Source organism: Sus scrofa, chromosome 13 (genome assembly GCF_054392235.1).
Source record: "Sus scrofa isolate SSC_HxYL_T2T_F1_AM1 chromosome 13, Sscrofa_HxYL_maternal_Yorkshire_Landrace_v2.0, whole genome shotgun sequence".
Lineage (NCBI taxonomy): Eukaryota > Metazoa > Chordata > Mammalia > Artiodactyla > Suidae > Sus > Sus scrofa.
Window position 1 is genome coordinate 161,155,645 of NC_139395.1, and position 21,218 is coordinate 161,176,862.

At 40.1% G+C, this 21,218-nt stretch overlaps 1 protein-coding gene across 6 annotated transcripts in view; it reads left to right on the forward strand.

Moving 5' to 3' along the window:
• The first annotated feature begins 10,901 nt into the window (after window positions 1–10,901).
• SPICE1 (spindle and centriole associated protein 1) overlaps window positions 10,902–21,218 on the forward strand; it is a 58,404-nt gene continuing 48,087 nt past the window's right edge. For 5 of the 6 annotated variants that reach the window (XR_014824812.1, XR_014824813.1, XM_021070358.2 and 2 more), the window contains exons 1-2: window positions 10,902–10,992; window positions 20,830–20,928. Coding sequence is in view for 2 of the 6 variants with exons in the window: in XM_021070358.2 (XP_020926017.1) it covers window positions 20,830–20,928 (99 nt within the window). In the remaining 4 variants the exon portion in view is untranslated. Of the gene's footprint in view, window positions 10,993–20,829; window positions 20,929–21,218 lie in introns of those variants that run through there. The other variant, XM_084991199.1, reaches the window with a different exon arrangement.

Sequence of the window (21,218 nt, forward strand, 5' to 3'; positions counted from 1 at the left end):
AAAATATCCTAAAAATTACACCTGAAACATCTCCAATGAAAGCTGACTGGACCATAATTCAGTTGTGCAACAAACAAAAGGATGAAACTGTAGGAGATTTTTGGATAAATCAGAAAATACCTTTCAACACATGAACCATTCTACATCAAGCCCTGCCATCTTTACTAATCTTTTCTTTAGAATAAACATAGCACACAAGTGGTAGGAATTTCAATAAACCTACAGATGCTTCCTTATCTCCCAGCCCATAACTAAAACTCTTGGTTTTTGACTGAAAAATATTCCTTCCTTTTCTGTGACATGACCCCTACAAATGCATTATGGAGAGATATACTTTGCAAATGGAACTGTAATGTTAAACGCACACCAGAGGGACTATTTCTGGTTTCAGAGGACTTGCCTATTCATAATCAAGTTGTGTCTGCTCTCTATAAACCTTCCCTTCTATTCTATATTTAGTGTATACTCCAGATGAAGATCTAGACACTGTACCTGACACTCTATGGGCTAAAATTCTCACAGGAATTGACATAGTAAAAACAACTGGAGTGAAATCTATTCAAGTTCAGATAGAGCCTGCCAAACTGTTATCCAAACTTCCCCATAGCCAAAGCCAGAGCTAGAACAAAGGAAAGTCTCAAATCTGTAGTTGAGAGCCTTGTATCCAAAGGCCTTTTTTTTTTCTTTTTCTTTTTTAGGGCTGCACCTGTGGCATATGGAGGTTCCCAGGTTAGGGAATGAAATGGAGCTATAGCTGCTGGCCTACACTGCAGTGACAGCAACACAGGATCCAAGCTGAGTCTTTGTCCTACACCACTGCTCATGGCAATGCCGGATCCTTAATCCCCTGAGCAAGGCCAGGAATTGAACCCACATCCTCATGGATCCTAGCTGGGTTCGTTAACCACTGAGCCATGAAGGGAACTCCCAAAGGCCTTTTCATAACCTGCCCTAACCCTTGTAACATTCCTTCCCTGCCAGTAAAGAAACCAAATGGACAAGGATATTGATTTAAGTGCTCAGGGACGTCAATACAATTGTTATCCCTCTCTTTCCATTAGTACTTGACTTAAATACTATGCTCTCATCAATTCTTCCCCAATCACCTGCTTCAATGTTGTGGCTTATTGCTCTGCCTTTCTCAGTGTGTGTCTCTACACCAGGACAGTCAATACCTTTTTGCCTTCAACTGATTGGACAACACTCCACATAGAGAGCTAAGCTCTAGGGGTTCACTGAATCCCCCTCCTTTTTTCAAGTTCCTTCATCACGAAGTAAAAGATCTAAAGTTCCCATTGTGCCTCAGCAGGTTAAGGACTCGATATTGTCTGTGTAAAGATGAGAGTTTTATCCCTAGCCTCACTCAGTGGCTTAAGGATCTGGCAGTGCTGCAAGATGTGACATAGATTGCAGATACAGCTAGGATTTGGTGTTGCTGTGGCTGTGGTGTGGGCCTCAGCTGCAGCTCTGATTTGACCACTGACCTGGGAACTCCCATAGGCTGCAGATGGAGCTGTTAAAAAAAAAAAAAAAAGTAAAAGATATGAATTTTCCTTGTGATTCAGCCCTGATAAAATATGCAGTTGACCTTCAATTTTGTTCAGAGAAGCCTGTAAAAAGGATTCCATTTACTTTCTTTCAGCCTTAGGAGAACAGGCATATAAAGTTTCAAAAAAGATAAACTACAATTTTGCCAAAACCTAGTCCATTATTTAGGGCATGACCTATTTAAGGAGAGAAAACATTCTCTCATGACAGGATGAAGACTGTTCAAACTTGTCCTAGACTTCTCACAAAACTTTAATTGAGACGACATCCAGGTCTACCTGGACATTTCAGACTATGTGTGCAAATTTTTCCGAGACTGTGACATCTTTTTATGAAATGGCTAAGTCTTTAGTAAGAGACGCTCTCCTGGGAGTGTAAGTATTAAAGAAGCCTTTTATAATCTTAAGAAAGGTCTTCAACATCTTGTTTCCTTAGACATCCCTAACAAAACAACAACATACCCTTTTGTTTGTACATGACTGTTCTAGACAAATTTTATTTTATTTTATTTTATTTTGGTAGGGCCGCACCCCTGGAATATGGACGTTCCCAGGCTAGGGGCTGAATTAGAGCTACAGCTGGCAGCCTACACCACAGCCACAGCTATGCAGGATCCAAGGCATGTTTGCAACCTACACCACAGCTTATGACAATGCTGGCTTCTTAACCCACTGATTGAGGCCAGGGATCAGACCTGAATCCTCATGGATACTAGTCGGATTCATTTCCACTGAGCCACGATGGGAACTCCCAAACTTGGGTTTTTAAATGAATGTCATGAAAACCATCAAAAACTCATCACTTACTCTAGCCGTACCCTAACTCCAGCTGAAGGCTGATACCCTTGTCCTAGGGCAATGCTGCCACTGCAAATCTTGCTGACCCTTCTCCTGAATTAGTTCTAGGCTCCCTGCTTGACCTTCTGGTTCCTTCTGGGGTAAAGATTTTACTGAGAATACACAACACTTTTAAGTCAGTTAATAAATCTCTTATGAATTTCTGATGCCGTCTCCCTCTCACATTAATATTAACTGCTGTAACACTCCAAAGTCCTTTACCAGAAGGACAGGAAGATCACAATTGTGTTGCTAAAGTTAGGGACTTTCTGTATACCTTGCTTGGCTTTATTAGAGAGAGACTCCCATTGAGAATCCTGACCTAATATTTGATGATGGGTCACACTTCAAAATTGAAACTGGGAGTTTCCATTGTGATGGTAGTGAACCCGACTAGTATCCATGAGGATGCAGATTTGATCCCTGGCCTCGCTAGCCTTGCTCAGGACCTGGAGTTGCCATGAGCTGTGGTGTAGTTCACAGATACAGCTTGGATCCCACATTGGTAAGGCTGTGGTGTAGGCCAGCTGCTACAGCTCGGATTGAACCCCTAGCCTGGGAACCTCCATATGCTGCACATGCAGCCCTAAAAGGACAATAAATGAATGAATGAATGAATGAATAATAAATTAAAAAAGATATTGAAACTGGAGGTTATCATGCTATTGCTAATGCTGTCACTAATCTAAACTCTCCCCTTATAGGATGGTCATCTACCTGAGGGAAAGTTAGTTCAGACGGCAGAATTTATAACACTTCTTAGAGCTTGTCAATTAGCTGGACACTAGAGAGTAAACACATATGCAGATGGCAGGTATGCTTCTGAAGTGGTACATTATGCTTTAGAAACAAAAAGCTTTCTCTCTTATGCAGGATTCCCCATCAAAAGTGGACAATAGGTTAAGGACTTTTAGGTGTACTTCTACTTTCCAATGAGATGGCTATTATAAAGATTGAGGCCCATGCTCACAGAGAGAAAAAGATAAAATGGAGGTTAAAGGAGATACTCTAGTAGATAATTTTGCAAAGCAAGCAGACTTCACCAAGGTTATGACACTAAATAAACCCCCAAAAGATAAATCTCTGGACTGAGTCAAAGAAGCCATTATCAAATATCCACATCAGAAATCTAGCCCATGAGTCATAAAGCTAAAAATAGAATTACCATTTGATCCAGCAATCCCACTCCTGGGCATCTATCCAGAGAAACCATGATTTGAAAAGAATCATGTACTCCAATTGTTCATGGCAGCACTATATACAATAGCCAAGACATGGAAGCAACCTAAATGTCCATTGACAGAGGAGTGGATAAAGAAGATGTGGTACATATACACAATGGAGTATTACTCGGTCATTAAAAGGAAAGAAACAACAGCATTTGCAGCAGCAAGGATAGACCTAGAAATTATCATGCTAAGTGAAGTTAGTTAGACAGTGAGACACCAACATCAAATGCTATCACTTACATGTGAAATCTAAAAAAAGGACGCAATGAACTTCTTTGCTGAACAGATACTGACTCACAGACTTTGAAAAACTTATGGTTTCCAAATGAGACAGGTTGGGAGGTGGGGGGATGCACTGGGGGTTTGGGATGGAAATGCTATAATTTCGTTGTGATGATCATTGTGCAACACTAAATGTAATAAAATTCATTGAGTAATAAGAAAAAGAGAAAAGAAAAGAAAAAAAAAAGAAATCTATCCCACGATTTGGAAAAGGGAGAATGGAAGAAATATTGTGTATCCTTTACTCAGATAATCCTTGGGACTCTCAAGATGGCCATTTGTTGGTATCAGATGACTTCAAATGGATGTTAGCTGAGTTTCTCCGTGAAAGTACTCATTATGGTGAAGACATGTCGTTTCCTATCTTAAGTCAACATTGGTGGAAAAACTTTAAAAAGACAGTTGAGATGATTTGGGGGACATGTGTTACTTGTGAACAACATAATCCTGGAAAAACTGTAAATATGAGGCATGGCTAGGAACCAAAGCCTCCAGGACCCTTTGAATATTTTCACATGGATTTAATTCAATTCCCACTCTCCAGTGGATTTGTTTACTTAGAGGATGGTTTACAGCATTACTTTGCTGAAAACCTTCTTTGCTGAATATTGTTTTCAGTCTCTAAAAAGCTGCTTGATTTTGTGTTTTGAACCTGGGATATACCAACTTTTGTATCAAATGACCAAGGCACACACTTTAAATGAAGAACAAAGAAAAGAACTTGGTAAGTCATCACTTTTTCTCAAAAATTATCCTGTCATTATCCCCAGAAACTTATGGATAGATCAAAAGAACCAATGGAGTCCTTAAATTAAAATCTGCAAAACTTTCAGAAAACCTTGAACTCTCTTGGCTAAAGGTACTCTCACTAGTCCTTTTGGTCATATGATCCACTCTCTCAGAGACATGTTGGTTATATCCCTATGAACTGTCAACAGGAAGGCCCATACTTTTAGAAATTTACCCCCTGATATTAGACTCTTGCTGCATGCAGATGTGGCAAAATATTGCAAGGGAGTCATGCACTATACTCAGTCCTATAATGAACACGTTAAGACCAGATCCCATGATGCTTTTTTTTTTTTTTTTGGGCCACACCTGTGGCATATGGATGTTCCCAGGCTAGGGGTTGAATTGGAGCCATAGCCTCTGACCTACACCACAGCCACAGAAACATCAGATCTGAGCCACGTTTCTGTCCTATACCATAGCTCACGGCAATGCCAGATCTTTAATCCCCTGAGCAAGGCCAGGGATCAAACCTGAGTCCTCATGGATACTAATCAGATTCATTCCCACTGAGCCTCTCGGGGAACTCTTCATGATACTCCTTAAATTGGCTCTTCATGATCATTAACTAGAAAATTTCATCTGTTGAAAGACATACTCAGAAAAAAACCTCTCTTGAACCTCACTGGAAGGGATCTTACTAGGTACTGTTAACAACTGTTGAAATACCCTTCGAGGCCCAAGATGGAGTGATTCCTGCCCAGGGTGCCCCATTAATAAACTGAAACGTAGATAACTTTTGCATCCCTATAAATGCTCCACTTGGCCAGAAATGCAATATATCTAATCAGTCAATCCCCAAATGCAAGCCAACTCTCTGCCTTCTTACACAAACACGGTTGACTACCAGCCAATCAGATTTTCAAAAAAATTTTCTTTTTCCTGTTCTTTATTCTTTATCCTATAAAACTTTCTTTATTCTACCTCATTTTGCAGCTCTCCAAAAGGAGACTGTCTACTTCATGAAGTGTTAAAGTTTGTGTCACAAATATGTTAGTGAAACTTCACCAAGTCAATTAAAATTTTCTTAAAGTACAGTTGATTTACAATGTTAGGTAATGTTATGCTATGTTGCTGAATAGCAGAATGACTCATTACATACCTATATACATTCTTTTTTAAAAAATATTCTTTTCCATCACTGTCTATCCCAGGAGATTGGATATCGTTTCCTGTGCTATGCAGTAGTAGGACATTGTTGTTTATCCATTCTAAATGTAATAGTTTGCATCTACTAACCCTAAACTCCCAGTCCATCTCTCTCCCTCTCCACCCTTAGCAACTACAAGTCTGTTCTCTATGTCTATGGGTCTGTTTCTGTTTTGTAGATAGATTCATTCATGTCATATTTTGATCCCACATGTTAGTGATATCACATGGTATTTGTCTTTCTCTTTTGGACTTTAGTTTGATAATCTCTAGTTGCATCTATGTTGCTGCAAATGGCACTATTTCATTCTTTTTTATGGCTGAGTAGTATTCCATTGTATGTATATACCACATCTTCTTAAGCCATTCATCTGTTGATGGACATTTAGGTTATTTTGATGTCTTGGCCGTTGTGAATAGCAACAAGTCCATTTTTGACTTAACTTTTCACAGCTAAAGAAACAATTCAGAGTGCTCTTGTGGTGCAGCAAGTTAAAATCCAGCCTTGTCACTGCAGAGGCTCAGATCACTGCTGTGGTTTGGGTTCACTCCCTGGCTCAGAAACTTCCACATGCTGTGGGCTGCCCCCTGCCTCCAAAGAAACAACTCAATTCCATGAAACTGGAAGTCTACTTCAATAGGGGATTTCAAGCTGAGAATTGTCACAGATCCTCTAGAAGTAGCTGATCTCTGGAAATAGACAGTTGACCTAAGACCTCTGGAATAAGCACATGGTCTTGGAAAATAGACAGTTTCCAACTAAGACATTATACCAGGACCCTGGTCTAATTCCTGTTTTGTTTTTGACCTGCTTACTGACAATCATTTTCCTTCTCATTTACTATACGGATCACTCATTTTTTTTTACCCATAATCCTCCCTTCTCTCCTTTTTCTCCCCTCTTTATTATAATCGTTTATTATATTGTTCCAAATAGTACCTCTGCCCTCAGTCTTACTGACTGTTGGATATGCCATCCATCATTAAACCCCTATGATGAAAACCTATAGGTTATTCTAGTCTCATTAAATGTGATCATTAAATGAGAGAATTATAGGCAATGACCATTCCATTTGTACCTACATGGACAAATTACCATAAATAAATTAACCTATAACTTTGCTAGTTTCCTTTATCTCAGAGAAAGAATCAATTGCTACAATATATTGATTGGACCCCAGGTAACTGTAAATTTGAATTCAACAATCTTTGTAGGGTGATGGTCCACATACTTGCCACCTGGAAGAGACTGATAGAGATCCAAATATGTAAGTTTCTGGTTCCAACTTCACGTTGTGATAATCTTTTTTCTTGGATCACCATATGCCCCTTTCACCTACTGCTGCCTCAGGCTAAGATTTTATGCACTTTAGTAATAGTATCCCAAGACCCGATTATACCCTGTGACTTTATTTCTATAAACCACCAAAAACGGAAATTCTGACTCACTACAAGGTACAAAAGGAGACCATCCTCAATTGTTTAAGTATTCTATCTGGAGTAACTGCTGACTCATTGTTTATGCTAACAATCAGAACAGTCTTCTCAATAGTGAGAATTATACACATAGGGAGTTCCCACTGTGGAACTGTGGGTTAAGGATCCAGTGTTGTAGGTTGTTGCTAACATCTCAGATTCCATCCCTGGCCTGGAAACTTCCAAATGATGCAGGTGTGGCCAAAAAATGAAAAAAAGACTATAACATAAAGTTATCATTAACTCTGGTAGAAATTATCTATGACATGTCCTAAGCTCTAGATGGAATACAAGTCATTCTCAACTCATTCGCCTGAGCAGTGGTGGGCAATTGCATTGCTTTTGATTTCTTGTTTGCTAGTCGTGGTGGTGTCTGTGATGGAATATTTGAACAGACAATGCCAGATGTCCATCTTGCTAAAATTCCTGTATATATTTGAGAAGCATGTGTATTCTGCTGGTTGTTAGAGTAGTATTCTGTAAATATTAGTCAGGTCAAGATGGTTGATAATATTGTTCAAATGTACTATAACCTTGCTGATTTTCTGCCTATTTTTATTATAGGATATTCAGGGAGGGGCACTGAAATTTCTGACTAGAATTGTCTTCTGACTATAATGTATTTCACATTGCATTTCTGTCAGTTTTTGCTTCATTTATTTTAAAGCTCTCTTATTAAGTGCATAAATGTTTAGAATTGTCATATACTTTTGATTTAATTTACTATCATGAAATGATCCTATTTATCCCTGGCTCTGACATCTACTTCATTTAATATTGACAAAACCATTCCAGCTTTCTTTTGATTAGTGTTAGCATAATATATCTTCTTCCATCGTTGTACTTTAAACTTACTTGTGTTTCTATATTAAATATGATTCTTTTTATAAGCAGCAATTAAAAAATCCAATCTGAAGTTCCCACTGTGGCACAACTGAAGTTCCTGTCTCTGCAGCACCAGGACATGGGTTTGATCATCAGCCGGGTACAGCAGGTTAAAGGATCCAGTGTTGATGCAGCTGTGGTGTAGGTTTAAACCCTGGCTTGAATCTGATCACTGGCCTGGGAACTCCATATGTGCAGGGCAGCCAAAAAAGAAGAAGAAAAAAATCCAATCTGACAATCTCTGCCTTTTAATCAAGGTGTTTGGACCATTTATATTTAATGTAATAATTGTTATGTATCTCACCTTGCTATTTGTTTTCTAATTCTCTCATCTTTTCTTTGTTTCCCCTTTTGTACTTTTCTGCTTACTTTTAGATTAACCAGATATTTTTGTTTTCTCTGTTTATAACATCTTTTTATAGATATCATCTTTTAGCTATAATTCTTTTTTTATAATGATTTTTATTCCATTATAGCTGGTTTACAGTGTTCTGTCAATTTTTTACTGTACAGCATGGTGATCCAGTTATACATCATGTATACATTATATTTTCTCACATTATCATGCTCCATCATAAGTGACCACACATAATTCCCAGTGCTAAACAGCAGGATCTCATTTCTTTTAGCTATAATTCTTATTACATTAGTGATAGCTTTAGGGATTTTAGCATACATTTTTAACTTATCACATTCTACCTTCAAGTAATTTTGTAACACATCAGGAATAATATAGAGCTTTACAATAATATACTTCCTCTGGTCTTTATGTTATTATAGTCATGCATTTTACTTTTACAAATATTATAAACCTCACAATACATTTTTATTATACTTAAGTATTCAGTTATCTTTTAAGAGATTTAAATAATAAGAAAGATAATGTAAACATTTATTCCTGTAGTTACTTCCAGTGCTTTTCAATGTGTAGATCCAGATTTCCATCTGGTATCAGTTCCTTCTGCTTGAAGTACCTGCTTTAACATTTCTCACAGTGGAGGGTCTGCTGATGATAAATTCTATGAGTTAAGTGTGGAAGCATCTTTATTACATCTTCATTTTTTGGGGGGGCTGCACGTGAGGCATATTTGGGGTCAAATTGTTCTGACTTGCAAAGTTTTTAATGAGAGATATGATGTTATTCTTACTTCTGTTCCTCTGTAATGTTTTCTTTCCATGGACACCTTTAAGATTTTTTTTCTTTATCACTAGTTTTCACCAATTTGATTATTATGTACCTTGATGTCATGTTCTCCATGTTTCTTGTGTTTGGATTTTTTTTGCGCTTCTGGAAGGCAGGCTTATGGGTAAAAATGTGATAGCAAGATTGAATTAGTCATGGGAGTTTATGAAAGTCTTCTTCATATTGCTTCATTATTGTCAGTGAAATAGGGAGCAAAGTCACTGGCTAAAACTGAGGACTGAGGAAAAGACGTTGAACATGAGAGAAAGTATAAAGTTGTTATCTAGGAGGGTAGGGTAATTAATGGAGCAGGGAACTTCAATCATCTTTAAAGGGCCACTTAAAATTAGTAATCATGAATATAAAGTCAGCATGATTGAGTGTTTTTCTTCTTCCAGTTTCCACTGCAAGGGTGCAGGAATTTAGTAAATACAATATTGAGACAGCCAGGATTGTGATTTTGCCAAGTTTATAGTAACTCAAGAGAGGGGCAGGGAGTTGAGGATGTATGCAGGGGATGATTATATTGATTGACCATTGAATATAACTACATCAAACTTCCTCAACCAGAATGGAAACTATTAGAAGGCAGTTCCTTGCATCTAGAAGGTGCTGAATATGTATTTGATGATCCATGTATGGGTATATCTTAACGGTAGAAAACCAGGAGTTAAAGGAGGTTGTGTTATTGAGTAAATTAACTGTTTTCCAATGAACTTTTTAAAATTTTTAAGATGAGCTGCACGATTTGCCTGTCTTGGCTTCATCCAATTAGGGCAGCCTTCGTTTTACCAAGTTCCCACTGCTCTCTCAACTCCAGACATACTGGACTTCTTCCATTCCCTTGCACTTTCCACAACCTTTGCATATTTAGCTCTCTCTGCAGGAATTCTCTAGCCTTTCCTCTTGCTTTTCAGCTTTTCTAGTAATTCAAATAGTCCCCTAAGTTTAGTATCTAGTTAGTATGCCCAATTCTTAGCACTTGTCACAGTTTTTTTTTTTATATTTTTTTAATTTTCCCACTGTACAGCAAGGGGGTCAGGTTATCCTTACATGTATACATTACAATTACATTTTTTCCCCCACCCTGTCTTCTGTTGCGCACAGTTTTAATTTTACATTTGTATTGTTGATAGCTATTTGCTATTATACAATAAGCTCCCTGAGGACAGGGACTTTGCCAGTTTTTAGACCCCACTGGACACAACGTATTTCCTTGTACATTGGTATATGTTAATAAACATTTTTGAATAAATAGAAGTGAAAGCAAGTAAGTGTGATAAATGAAGCTTGGTGTAGAGCTTTCTTTTGGAGAATTCACAAGACCTGGCTAACGCTACATACCTACCCTCCAAATCTTTGCCCAGAACCCTGCACAAGGTGCAGAGTGCCAAGGCAGAATACACAAGAGCCTTTTAATCCCGCAGTGCAAACCAGGCTTCGAGAGGCGCCTGCGCACTAGCCTTGCCGGATATACGCACGGGAATGGGGGCGGGGCTCTGGTAACCTAGGCAACATCCCGGAAGCGGCGGGCTACGTTAACTTGTGGCGGGCCGGGAGATTCTGGAGGCCGAAGTTTTAGTCGTGGTGGAGGCAGCAGTCGGGAAACGGCAAGGCAGGTTGAGAAGACGGGGAGGAGGCCTGCAGCCCACGGCCCCACAGAGTCTTAGGGACCGGGGTTACAGGGCGGGGAACGGTGCCGGCGTCTTTCTTTCTGTTGCCTGCAGACCCAGGCGCCCGAGTTGAGGATCCTTGTTACAGAAAGCGCACCCACGACCCCATGTGTTTTGCGAGTGTGTGTGCGTGTCAGGAAGTGTGTTTGGGTGTGTTTGTGTCTAGAGCGCTCCCTCTAGGAGCATCCTGAGCGTGCGCGTGCGCACCGCTTTCGGTCATTTCTGCACAATCGGGGTGCCCTAATGTAGTTTTCTAGGAATTTCCTGTCTAGCAGAAGAGAAACAAACTCTCCACTGTACTTGGGGATAGGGAGGGTAATTTTAAGTCAATCTGATGGTTAGGAAAGTGTTTATCAGGAGAGACCACTTGAGTGAATTTTGAGGAGTGAGAGTGTGACAAGTGTACCAAGCAGAGCGTAAGGAACGGCAGAACTGTATATGAAGGCTAGAGCTTTGTTCTAGGCTGTGTGGTAGATGTGAGAGGAGAAAAGACTGGAAAGACAGGCCATCCAGGCCACAGGGTGCAGGGAGAGGCTCTGAGTGCTAAACTGGCTTGGATTTTTCTCTGTAGGGGAGACCCAACCATCAAATCAACTTAAATGACCCTCCCTGTCCCCAAGTACCTTGGAGTTTTTTTTCTCTTCTGCTAGACGGGAAATTCCTTGAAACATTAGGGGACCCCAATTACTAGTTCTGAGCCAAGTCAGCAGTGTTGAGAGCTAAACTCTATTCCGTAACTCTGGTAGGATTGATTGAAGTGACAGTGTTTGGAAAGTGGTCTTGTTCCCCTTTGATAAGTTTTCCACTAGCCAGAGTGGGTTTCCTGAATCTGGTCATAACTGGCCTTGCTCAAAAGTGGGGAGCAGGTGGGGAGTTCCCCTTGTGGCTCAGTGCTACTTACCCAACTAGTTCTATTCCTGGCCTCACCCAGTGGGTTAAGGATGGGAGGTTGCCCTTGAGCTGTGGTTTAGGTCACAGATGCAGCTTGAATCCCATGTTGTGGCACAGGCCTAGCCTGGGAACTTCATATGTCCAGGTACAGCCCTTAAAAAAGGAAAAAATCCTTCAGTGGCTTCCTATAGGTCTTTAGGATAGTGTTCAAATTGCTTTGGCTCACTAGGCTAAGATCTTTTTTATTCTCTTTATAGCCTCTTCCCCTCTCAAATCTTTGTTAGTCAAACCTTTGTAAATATCTTTCTGCCCACCTGGAGCATTCTTTCCCCAACTTCTAAGTTTTTTTGTTCTTAGTTTCACTCTTAAGCATTTTTTGGGGAATCAGAGGGAGGAGGTGGCCTTTTCTCACTGTGTAGAGTAAGTTAAGTATTTCTATGGCACTAGATTTATTTCCTATGTTAGCCTTTTACTGCAATTACTTATTTATTTTATATTTTTATTTTTTATTTTATTTTTATTTTTTTGTCTTTTTGCCATCTCTTGGGCCACACCCGAGGCATATGGAGGTTCCTAGGCTAGGGGTCAAATCGGAGCTGTAGCCGCCGGCCTCTGCCAGAACCACAGCAACGTGGGATCCAAGCCCTGTCTGCGACCTACACCACAGCTCACAGCAACGCCAGATCCTTAACCCACTGAGCAAGGCCAGGGATCAAACCCGCAACCTCATGGTTCCTAGTTGGATTTGTTAACCACTGCGCCACAACAGGAACTCCTGCAATTACTTATTTAATTGTGGTTGGAAAAACCCTAAGCTCTGTGATAGTGCAGAGTTTTCTACTTTCTCGTAGTATCTGGTCCCTGGCTTTTGGCAAGTGCTTTCAAAAAAAATTTTTTTTTTTTTTGTCTTTTGTCTTTTTAGGGCCTCATCCACGGCATATGGAGGTTTCCAGGCTAGGGGTCTAATCAGAGCTACAGCTACCAGCCTACACCACAGCTACAGCAATGCCAGATCTGAGCCGCTTCTGTGACCTACACCACAGCTTACGGCAACACTGGATCCTCAACCCACTGAGCGAGGCCATGGATCAAACCCTCAACCACATGGTTCCTAGTAGGATTCATTTCCGCTGCGCCAAGATGGAGATTCCATCAAAATATTTGTTGAAATAATATATGGATGATGAAGTGGGTGAGCGAATGAGTGAAAGGAAGGTCAATTAGGGGAAACAGTTAGAACCTGGACGAAAACATTCATAGTAGAGATGAAGAAGAAGGGATATGAGAGAGATATTGAGAGAAAGAATGAATAATTCTGGTATCTGATTAATTTTGAGATAAGAGAGAAGGTGATGCTAAGGTTTTACACAGGAGCAACTAGGAAGGTGGTAATTCTGACATTTTCTGAGCAAGCTAATTATATATCAAGAACTAGAGATTATTGGTGGGGAATGTCTGTGGATGCTAAGCTGGATATGGCCATACTGTATTTGAGATGTTTGGGAGATGTGCACAAAAGCTGGCTGGCAATGAGCATTAGGTGTTTTGAGGAAAGGACTCATTTTCACAGTGTGTTTGTGTGCCCAGGGCATTGATAGCTTTGCTCAAGAGAGTAGGTGAGATCACTCAGGGAAGATATGAACTCCCTCTTGGTGATCTAGAAAGTAACCTTCATGAGAGCTGGCACCATATTAGATTTGTTTACCATTGTATGTGCTGGACACTCAAAAACAATTATTGGTCAAGAAGAGAGGGTGTCCAATGGGAAGGAAAGAACTGAGTGAAGATCTTTGATTACGTAGTATGTGAGGAGAAAGAAAGAAAAAGAGAAAAGAATAGGACAGAAACCAAGAGAAAGACTGTCTTGGAAACCAAGGGAGGGGAGAGCATCCAGAAGCAGGACTATACAGATAGAAAGGGTCTGAGAAATAAGGGACTGATAATTTTAGCAGTTAAGAACCTATTAGTGTTTTCTTTTCTATTCTATCCTAGCCTAGCCTGTCCTGTCCTATCTGATCCATTTTTTACAATTGCACCTGCAGCATATGGAATTTCTTGAGCTAGGAGTTGAATTGGAGCTACAGCTGAGGACTATACCACAGCCACAGCAACACCCAGTCTGAGCCTCATCTGTGACCTTCTCTGCAGCTTGCAGCAACACCAGATCCCTAACCCACTGAGTGAGGCCAGGTCTCCAATCTGCATCCTCCTGGAGACTATGTCAGGTCCTTAACCTGTTGAGCCACAATGGATACTCTGTAAGTTGTTAGTATTTTAGATTTTCTCCAAATGAGCCTAGATTTTCTGGGCCATGCTAACTTTATTATTGACTCCTTAGCACTGTAAGCCAACAGACTGTTTCTATTGTTTCACAAATGTAAACTATAGCTCCCTTATGACACTTGGTTTGTAAGTGCCACAAAACCCCTCCGTTAGACCACAAAGTCTGATCCTTGGTCAAGAAAAATGCTGTCACCATTATTGGTGATGTTTAAGAGAAGACCTTTCAGTGCATAGGTAGTTCCTGTGTTACAAAAGTTGGAAGTGTAACTGAGGCTTTGTAAATAGAAATGCTGTAGTAGGCCTCTCTATCATGAAGTTTGTTGGTGAAGGGAAGGTTGAAGATGGGATAGCAGCTTTGTTACACAGTGGTGATCTTAACCATCCCCAGGCTGGAATTTAGAGTTGGCCAGTGGATTAGTTTCCTGTGCTGTATAGTGGATTACCACAGATTTAGTGACTTAAAGTAGTAGACATTTAGTATTTCACAGCATCCACAGTGTAGCTGGGTCTTGTGCTCAGGGTCTCACAAAGTTGTGATTAAGGTGTTGATGGTCTGCATTCTCATCTGGAGGCTCAACTTGGGAAAAATCTGTTTTAGTTTCACCTGACTCAGGTTGGTAGATTCATTTCTCTGGGGGTGTGTGACTGAGAGGTCTCGGCTTCTGACTGACTTTCTGCTGGAGGTGCTCACCATGAGTTCCCTACCATGTGGCCCTTTTCATGGGGTGTCACACCATGGCAGTTCGCCTCTTCAAGGCCAGCAGGAGAGACTCTTTTCTCCTAAGACAGAGACTTATATAACATAATGTAAACACAGGAATGACATACGCTCACATTTGACTTATTTTGTTAGATAAAACAAGTCACAGGAAAAAAAAAAAAAAAAACAACAAAACACACCTCAAAAAACAAGTCACAGGTCCTACCCAAACATGGGGAAGGAGTTGTGCAGTGGCACAACTCGCTAGGAGAATCTTAGAGTGATCACAGGCAGCCTTGATAGGCTAAATTGAAGTAAAAAAAAAAGAAAAAAGCATCAGTTATATAGCGTCTTAGTCCATTTGGGTGGCTATAACAAAATATTACTGATTGAGTAGTTTATAAACAACAGAAATTTATTTCTTAAAGTTCTAGAGTCTGGGAAGTCCAAGATCAAGGCGCAGGAATGATTGTGTTCTGGTGAGGGTCCTCTTCCTGGTTTGTAGCCTGCACATTCTTGCCATGCCCTCCTATGGTGTAAGGGGCTAAGGATCTTTTCTGAAGAGGTTTTTTATTTTTTTTAAAAATTGAATAGATATTTATTAAGCTATTTATTTATTTACTGTATTTATCTACCATAGGAATGTTGTAGACTTTGGATTCTGCTCAAAGATGGACCAAACATATAATTCTATGTATAATGAAAAATGTTTGAAAATTTCAAAGATAAATGTGGAAAAGTACGAGTGAATTCTCTTTTATAAGAGCACCACTCCCATTTTTGAAGGCTTCAGCTCCCAAAGGCCCCGCTTCGCAGAGGTCCCACCTCTTTACACTGTCACCTTTGGGGGCCTAGGATTCAACATATAAATTTTGGGGGAACACATTCAAACCATAACATATACCTTCATTTTGCTGCCGATTCTGTAATGTGATTATGGTTTCTTTGGATGGAACATTTTCTTATGCTAAAATTAACTGTTCGTATTCACACAAATAATACTTAGGCATTTAATCAATTATTTAGATTAACTCCTGCATCTCTTGGCGTAAGAAAAACTCTTCTGAGAAGATCAGAAGTCACCACTAGTGTACAAATACCTATGATAAAAAATACTACTTTTGGGAGTTCCTGTCATGGCTCAGCAGAAAGGAATCCGACTGGTATCCCTGGGGATGTGGGTTCAATCCCTGGCCTCGCTCAGTGGGTCAGGGTCTGGTGTTGCTGTGAGCTGTGGTGTAGGTCACAGATGTGGCTCGGATCCCATGTTGCTGTGGCTGAGGCATAGGTCAGCAGCTGTAGCTCTGATTCGACCCCTAGCCTGGGAACTTCCATATTCCCTGGGTGCAGCCCTAAAAAGCAAGCAAACAAACAAAATACTACTTTTCCTAAATTTTTTTTTTGTCTTTTTTTTTTTTTTTTTTTGTCTTTTTGCCTTTTCTAGGGCCGCTCTTGCGGCATGTGGAGGTTCCCAGGCTAGGGGTCTAACCGGAGCTGTAGCCGCCGGCCTATGCCACAGCCACAGCACTGCCAAATGTGAGCCACATCTTCGACCTACACCACAGCTCATGGCAACACCAGATCCTTAACGCACTGAGCAAGGCCAGGGATTGAACCTGCAACCTCATGGTTCCTAGTCGGACACGTTAGCCACTGCGCCACGATGGGAACTCCCTAAATTTTTGATTTTGTTCTATTGATGGCATTGCCAACTAAAGAAAACAAGTATATAGGCCTTTTGACTGCTCATAAACCTTTGCTTACTTCAGATTTGTGGACAGTTTTTCAGAATTGAGGCTGGTGGAATTTCAGCCTTTGAATAAGTATAAAACTTTAAATAATATAACTTAAAATCAGTTATTTTAAAAGTAACACTTGTTCATTGTAAAAAGTTGGAAAATATAGAACCAATCAGAGATAACTCAATTCTAGCAATGTTTTCTAGAAGGTGCATTATTATAATTAGTCAGATCTGGTTTTGAGTGTCAGCTCCCACTTCTGAATATTATTATTATTATTATTATTATTTTGTCTTTTTGCCATTTCTTGGGCCGCTCCTGTGGCACATGGAGTTTCCCAGGCTAGGGGTCTAATCAGAGCTGTAGCCGCCGGCCTATGCCAGAGCCACAGCAACGTGGGATCCGAGCCACGTCTGCAATCTACACCACAGCTCATGGCAACGCCGGATCCTTAACCCACTGAGCAAGGTCAGGGACCGAACCCACAACCTCATGGTTCCTAGTCGGATTCGTTAACCACTGCACCACGACGGGAACTCCTGAATATTATTATTTTATGTGACTTTGAGCAATATACTTAATCTCTTAAGGCCCCAGTTTTCTCATTCGGGAAAGGGGGTTAATAATTGTTGCTGACATCATCATTATTAAACCTTAAGTAGAACTTAATATGAGGTAGGGAGGGGTTCTAAGCACCCTACACATTTCATTAGTTCCATTTCACAGCTAGTGGCAAAGCTGGGGTATGAACTTAGACAGTCTGGTTTTAGACTACACTCTTTTATCTTTTCCCCCATTTTTGGCCACCCTGAGGCATATGGACCTCCTGGGCCAGGAATCAGATCTGAGCTACAGTCACAACCTAAGCCACAGCTGTGGCAATGCTGGGTCAGGGATTGAACCTATGTCCCAGGGCTCCCAAGATGCTGCCAATCCCATTGCACCACAGCAGGAGTGTGCTAGACTACACTCTTAACTACTATGCTAAATTGTGTCTCAGGGCAATACTTGCCTTATAGGATTGTGAATTAAATGTGAATTAGCTGTGCTAATGTATGTAATTTAATAATATACGTAAATTGGGAGTTCTGGTGTCGTGCAGTAGGGTAAGGATCCAGCATTGTCACTTCGGTGGCCCAGGTGAACATTCATGACAAGTTTTTATGTGGACCTAATTTGAATTTGGGGGAATATATATCTAGGACTAGAATTGCTGGGTCAAGTGGTAACTCTGTTTAACTTTTTTAGGAACTGCCGAATATTTTCCAAGGCGGCCATACTATTTTATGTTTCCACGAATAATGGAATGCATGGGGATTCCACATTCTCACCGAAGCTTGTTTTTTCCATCTTTTTGCTTATAACCATCCTGGTGGGTGTGAGGTGGCATCTCATTATGGTTTTGACTTGCATTTAATGACTAATGATATTGAATAGCTTTTCATATGATTATTGGCCATTTGTAGTATCTTCTTTGGAGAAATGTCTATTCAAATCCTTTAGCCATTTTAAAATTGGATTTTTGTTGTTGTTAGGTTGTAAGAGTTCTTTATGTATTCTCAATACAAGTTACTTATTAGATACATGATTTGCAAATGTTTTCTCCCATTCTTTTAGTTGTCTTTTCATTTTCTTGAAGGTATCCTTTGAAGCAGAAAAGTTTTTAATTTTGATGGAATCCAGTTTTATTTTTTCTTTGGTTGCTTATGGTTTGTTTTTTTTTTGTTTTGTTTTGTTTTTTGTTGTTGTTGTTTTTTTTATCTTTTTAGGGCTGCACTTGCAGCGTATAGAGATTCCCATGCTAGGGGCCGAATCAGAGCTGTAGCCGCTGCCCTACACCACAGCCACAGCAACACCAGATCCAAGCTGTGTCTGTGACCTGCACCGTAGCTCACGGCAACACCGGATCCTTAACCCACTGAGCAAGGGCAGGGATCAAACCTTGGTCCTCATGGATACTAGTCAGATTCGTTTACACTGAGCCATGATGAGAAATCCCTTGTCGCTTGTGTTTTTAGTGTCATTTCTAAGAAACCAGTGCTTAACCCAAGGTTCATGAAAATTTATGCTTCTGTTATTTTCTAGGAGTTTCGTACTTTTAGCTCTTATATTTAAGTCTTTGATTCATTTTAAGCTAATATTTATACATGTTGTGAGGTGTAGGGGGTCTTCGTTGTTTTTCATATGGATATCCATTTGTCCCAGCACCACTACTTGAAAAGACTGTTCTCTCCCCATTGAATTGTTGCTTTGTTCCTTGTGGAATGTAAACTGACCATAAATATAGAGTTTTGTTTTGGACTCTTGGTTCTATTCAATTCCATATTTTTTATTTTTATTTTTTGTCTTTTTGCTATTTCTTGGGCCGCTCCCTAGGCATATGGAGGTTCCCAGGCTAGGGGTCGAATTGGAGCTGCAGCCATCGGCCTACGCCAGAGCCACAGCAACGTGGGATCTGAGCCACGTCTGCAACCTACACCACAGCTCACGGCAACACTGGATCATTAACCCACTGAGCAAGGTCAGGGACCGAACTCGCAACCTCATGGTTCCTAGTCAGATTCATTAACCACTGCGCCATGATGGGAACTCCCCATATTTTTTTAAAATGACATTTATGGCTCTGGTACTTAACTGTGTGACCTCTGCAGTCAGTTAACTTTTTATTCCTCAGTTTTCTCATCTGTAAAATGAGTTAACGAATAGTAAATACTTCATGGGATTAGTGTGAGGATTATAGGAAATAACATATGGGAAGAATTATAGGAAATAACATATGGGAAGAATTTAGAACAGTACCTAGCTTGTAGAAAGCACCAAATATGTGTTAGCTACTTCCATCATTGCTGCCACCATCACCATCACCATAATAATACTTTAGTGTTATTCTCTAACTTGTATGTGACTTATCTCCTTTGCTGGATTGTACACTCTGAAATTAGATGCCATGTTTAAAGAGGGAATGTATTTGCTAAGAGTTATAGTACAGAGGGCCAACTCTTGAGAAATACTTGAATTTAGTCATTATTATCAGAGTATAAGTGATTTTTTTAAAAAGACGTACTTAGAAAAATACTAGAGTCTTTGTTTTGGGATAATTTGGTATAAGGAGGGCAGCTGAAAAGTTCTGTAATTGTTTAGGTGTGTAAAGAAGTTCTAGAATAGGAGTCATATATATGTGTTGCTTTTAAAAAATCATATATGTATTCTCAAATTCAGGGACTGTGAGTCTTTTGCTAGTTTTGTGTGATGTTTAGTCCAGTGTCCCTAGCATTACTGTTTCAAGAGTGCCAAGCAACTACTGGCAATTTTCAAATTCTAGTTTAGTATCAATAATCACCCTCATTTAGTATTATGTGAAAAAACATACTAGACATGGTATCATAACTCATATGGGAAGTTCTCTGAAATTTAGCCACCTGTATTTTAAGGTCAGTTCATGTGTCTGTAGTGATTTTGAGTGTTAGATGCTTAAAGAAGAATCCCAACTATCTCTTGCTCTTCTCTTACATTCATATTGTTTATATGTAACTAACTTTTTTTTGTATTCATCGCAATTTGTGTAACAGGTGACAAAGCTTATGATTACTGTCCTAGATCTCTGCCTTAGGTCATAATTGCTGCATTTGTAGAGTTCTTGATTAATCACATATATCTGATTTGTTGACTTGAGACCTCTTTTATCATAGTTATCAGTATCAACTTTCTAATAATGGTGAAGTGGAAGAATCAAGTCTTTTGAAAGCCTGTTCCTTTCACTATGCTTAACTTTTTCTTCTGATGTTTTATTTTAATTTTTTTTTTTTGTCTTTTTGCCTTTTCTAGGGCCACTCCCGTGGCATATGGAGGTTCCCAGGCTAGGGGTCTAATCAGAGCTGTAGCCACCGGCCTTCACCAGAGCCACAGCAACGCGGGATCCGAGCTGCGTCTGCGACCTACACCACAACTCACGGCAACACTGGATCCTTAACCCACTGAGCAAGGCCAGGGATCAAACCCACAACCTCATGGTTCCTAGTCGGGTTTGTTAACCACTGCGCCACAACGGGAACTCCCTCTTCTGATGTTTTAAAATGTATTTTCCTAGATATCTTTTTCCTTCTATTCTGATGATTATTATCAGTTTTTCATATATTTTAAAAATTTGATATGATTATTATTCCTAGATGTCCTTTGTCAGAGTGAACCGTTACAGTCCCCGGGGAGGAGGAAGGAAAGCACTGAAAGGAAAGAAGAAGAAAACATCTGTGAAGCAAGAATGGGATGTAAGTCTAGGTGGGATCATGCACAGTATAACATTACATGGAAGGAGACAAGTATCAGGTACCTGAGACATGATCCCTGACCAATACCCTGAATACCACTTGGTACTATCAAAGGGATTCTTATCTTTTGCAGCCTGGTACTTTGTTTTGGATCATGAACTTTAGGTACCTTTATTTCCTGTTGTGGAGAGTACCTGGTCAGGGACTAGTCTGAATCTTAGGGATTCTTTTAAATTTAGAAACTTCTGGGTTGTGGCCAGCCACCTGAGCCATACCATATATCCTGGGCC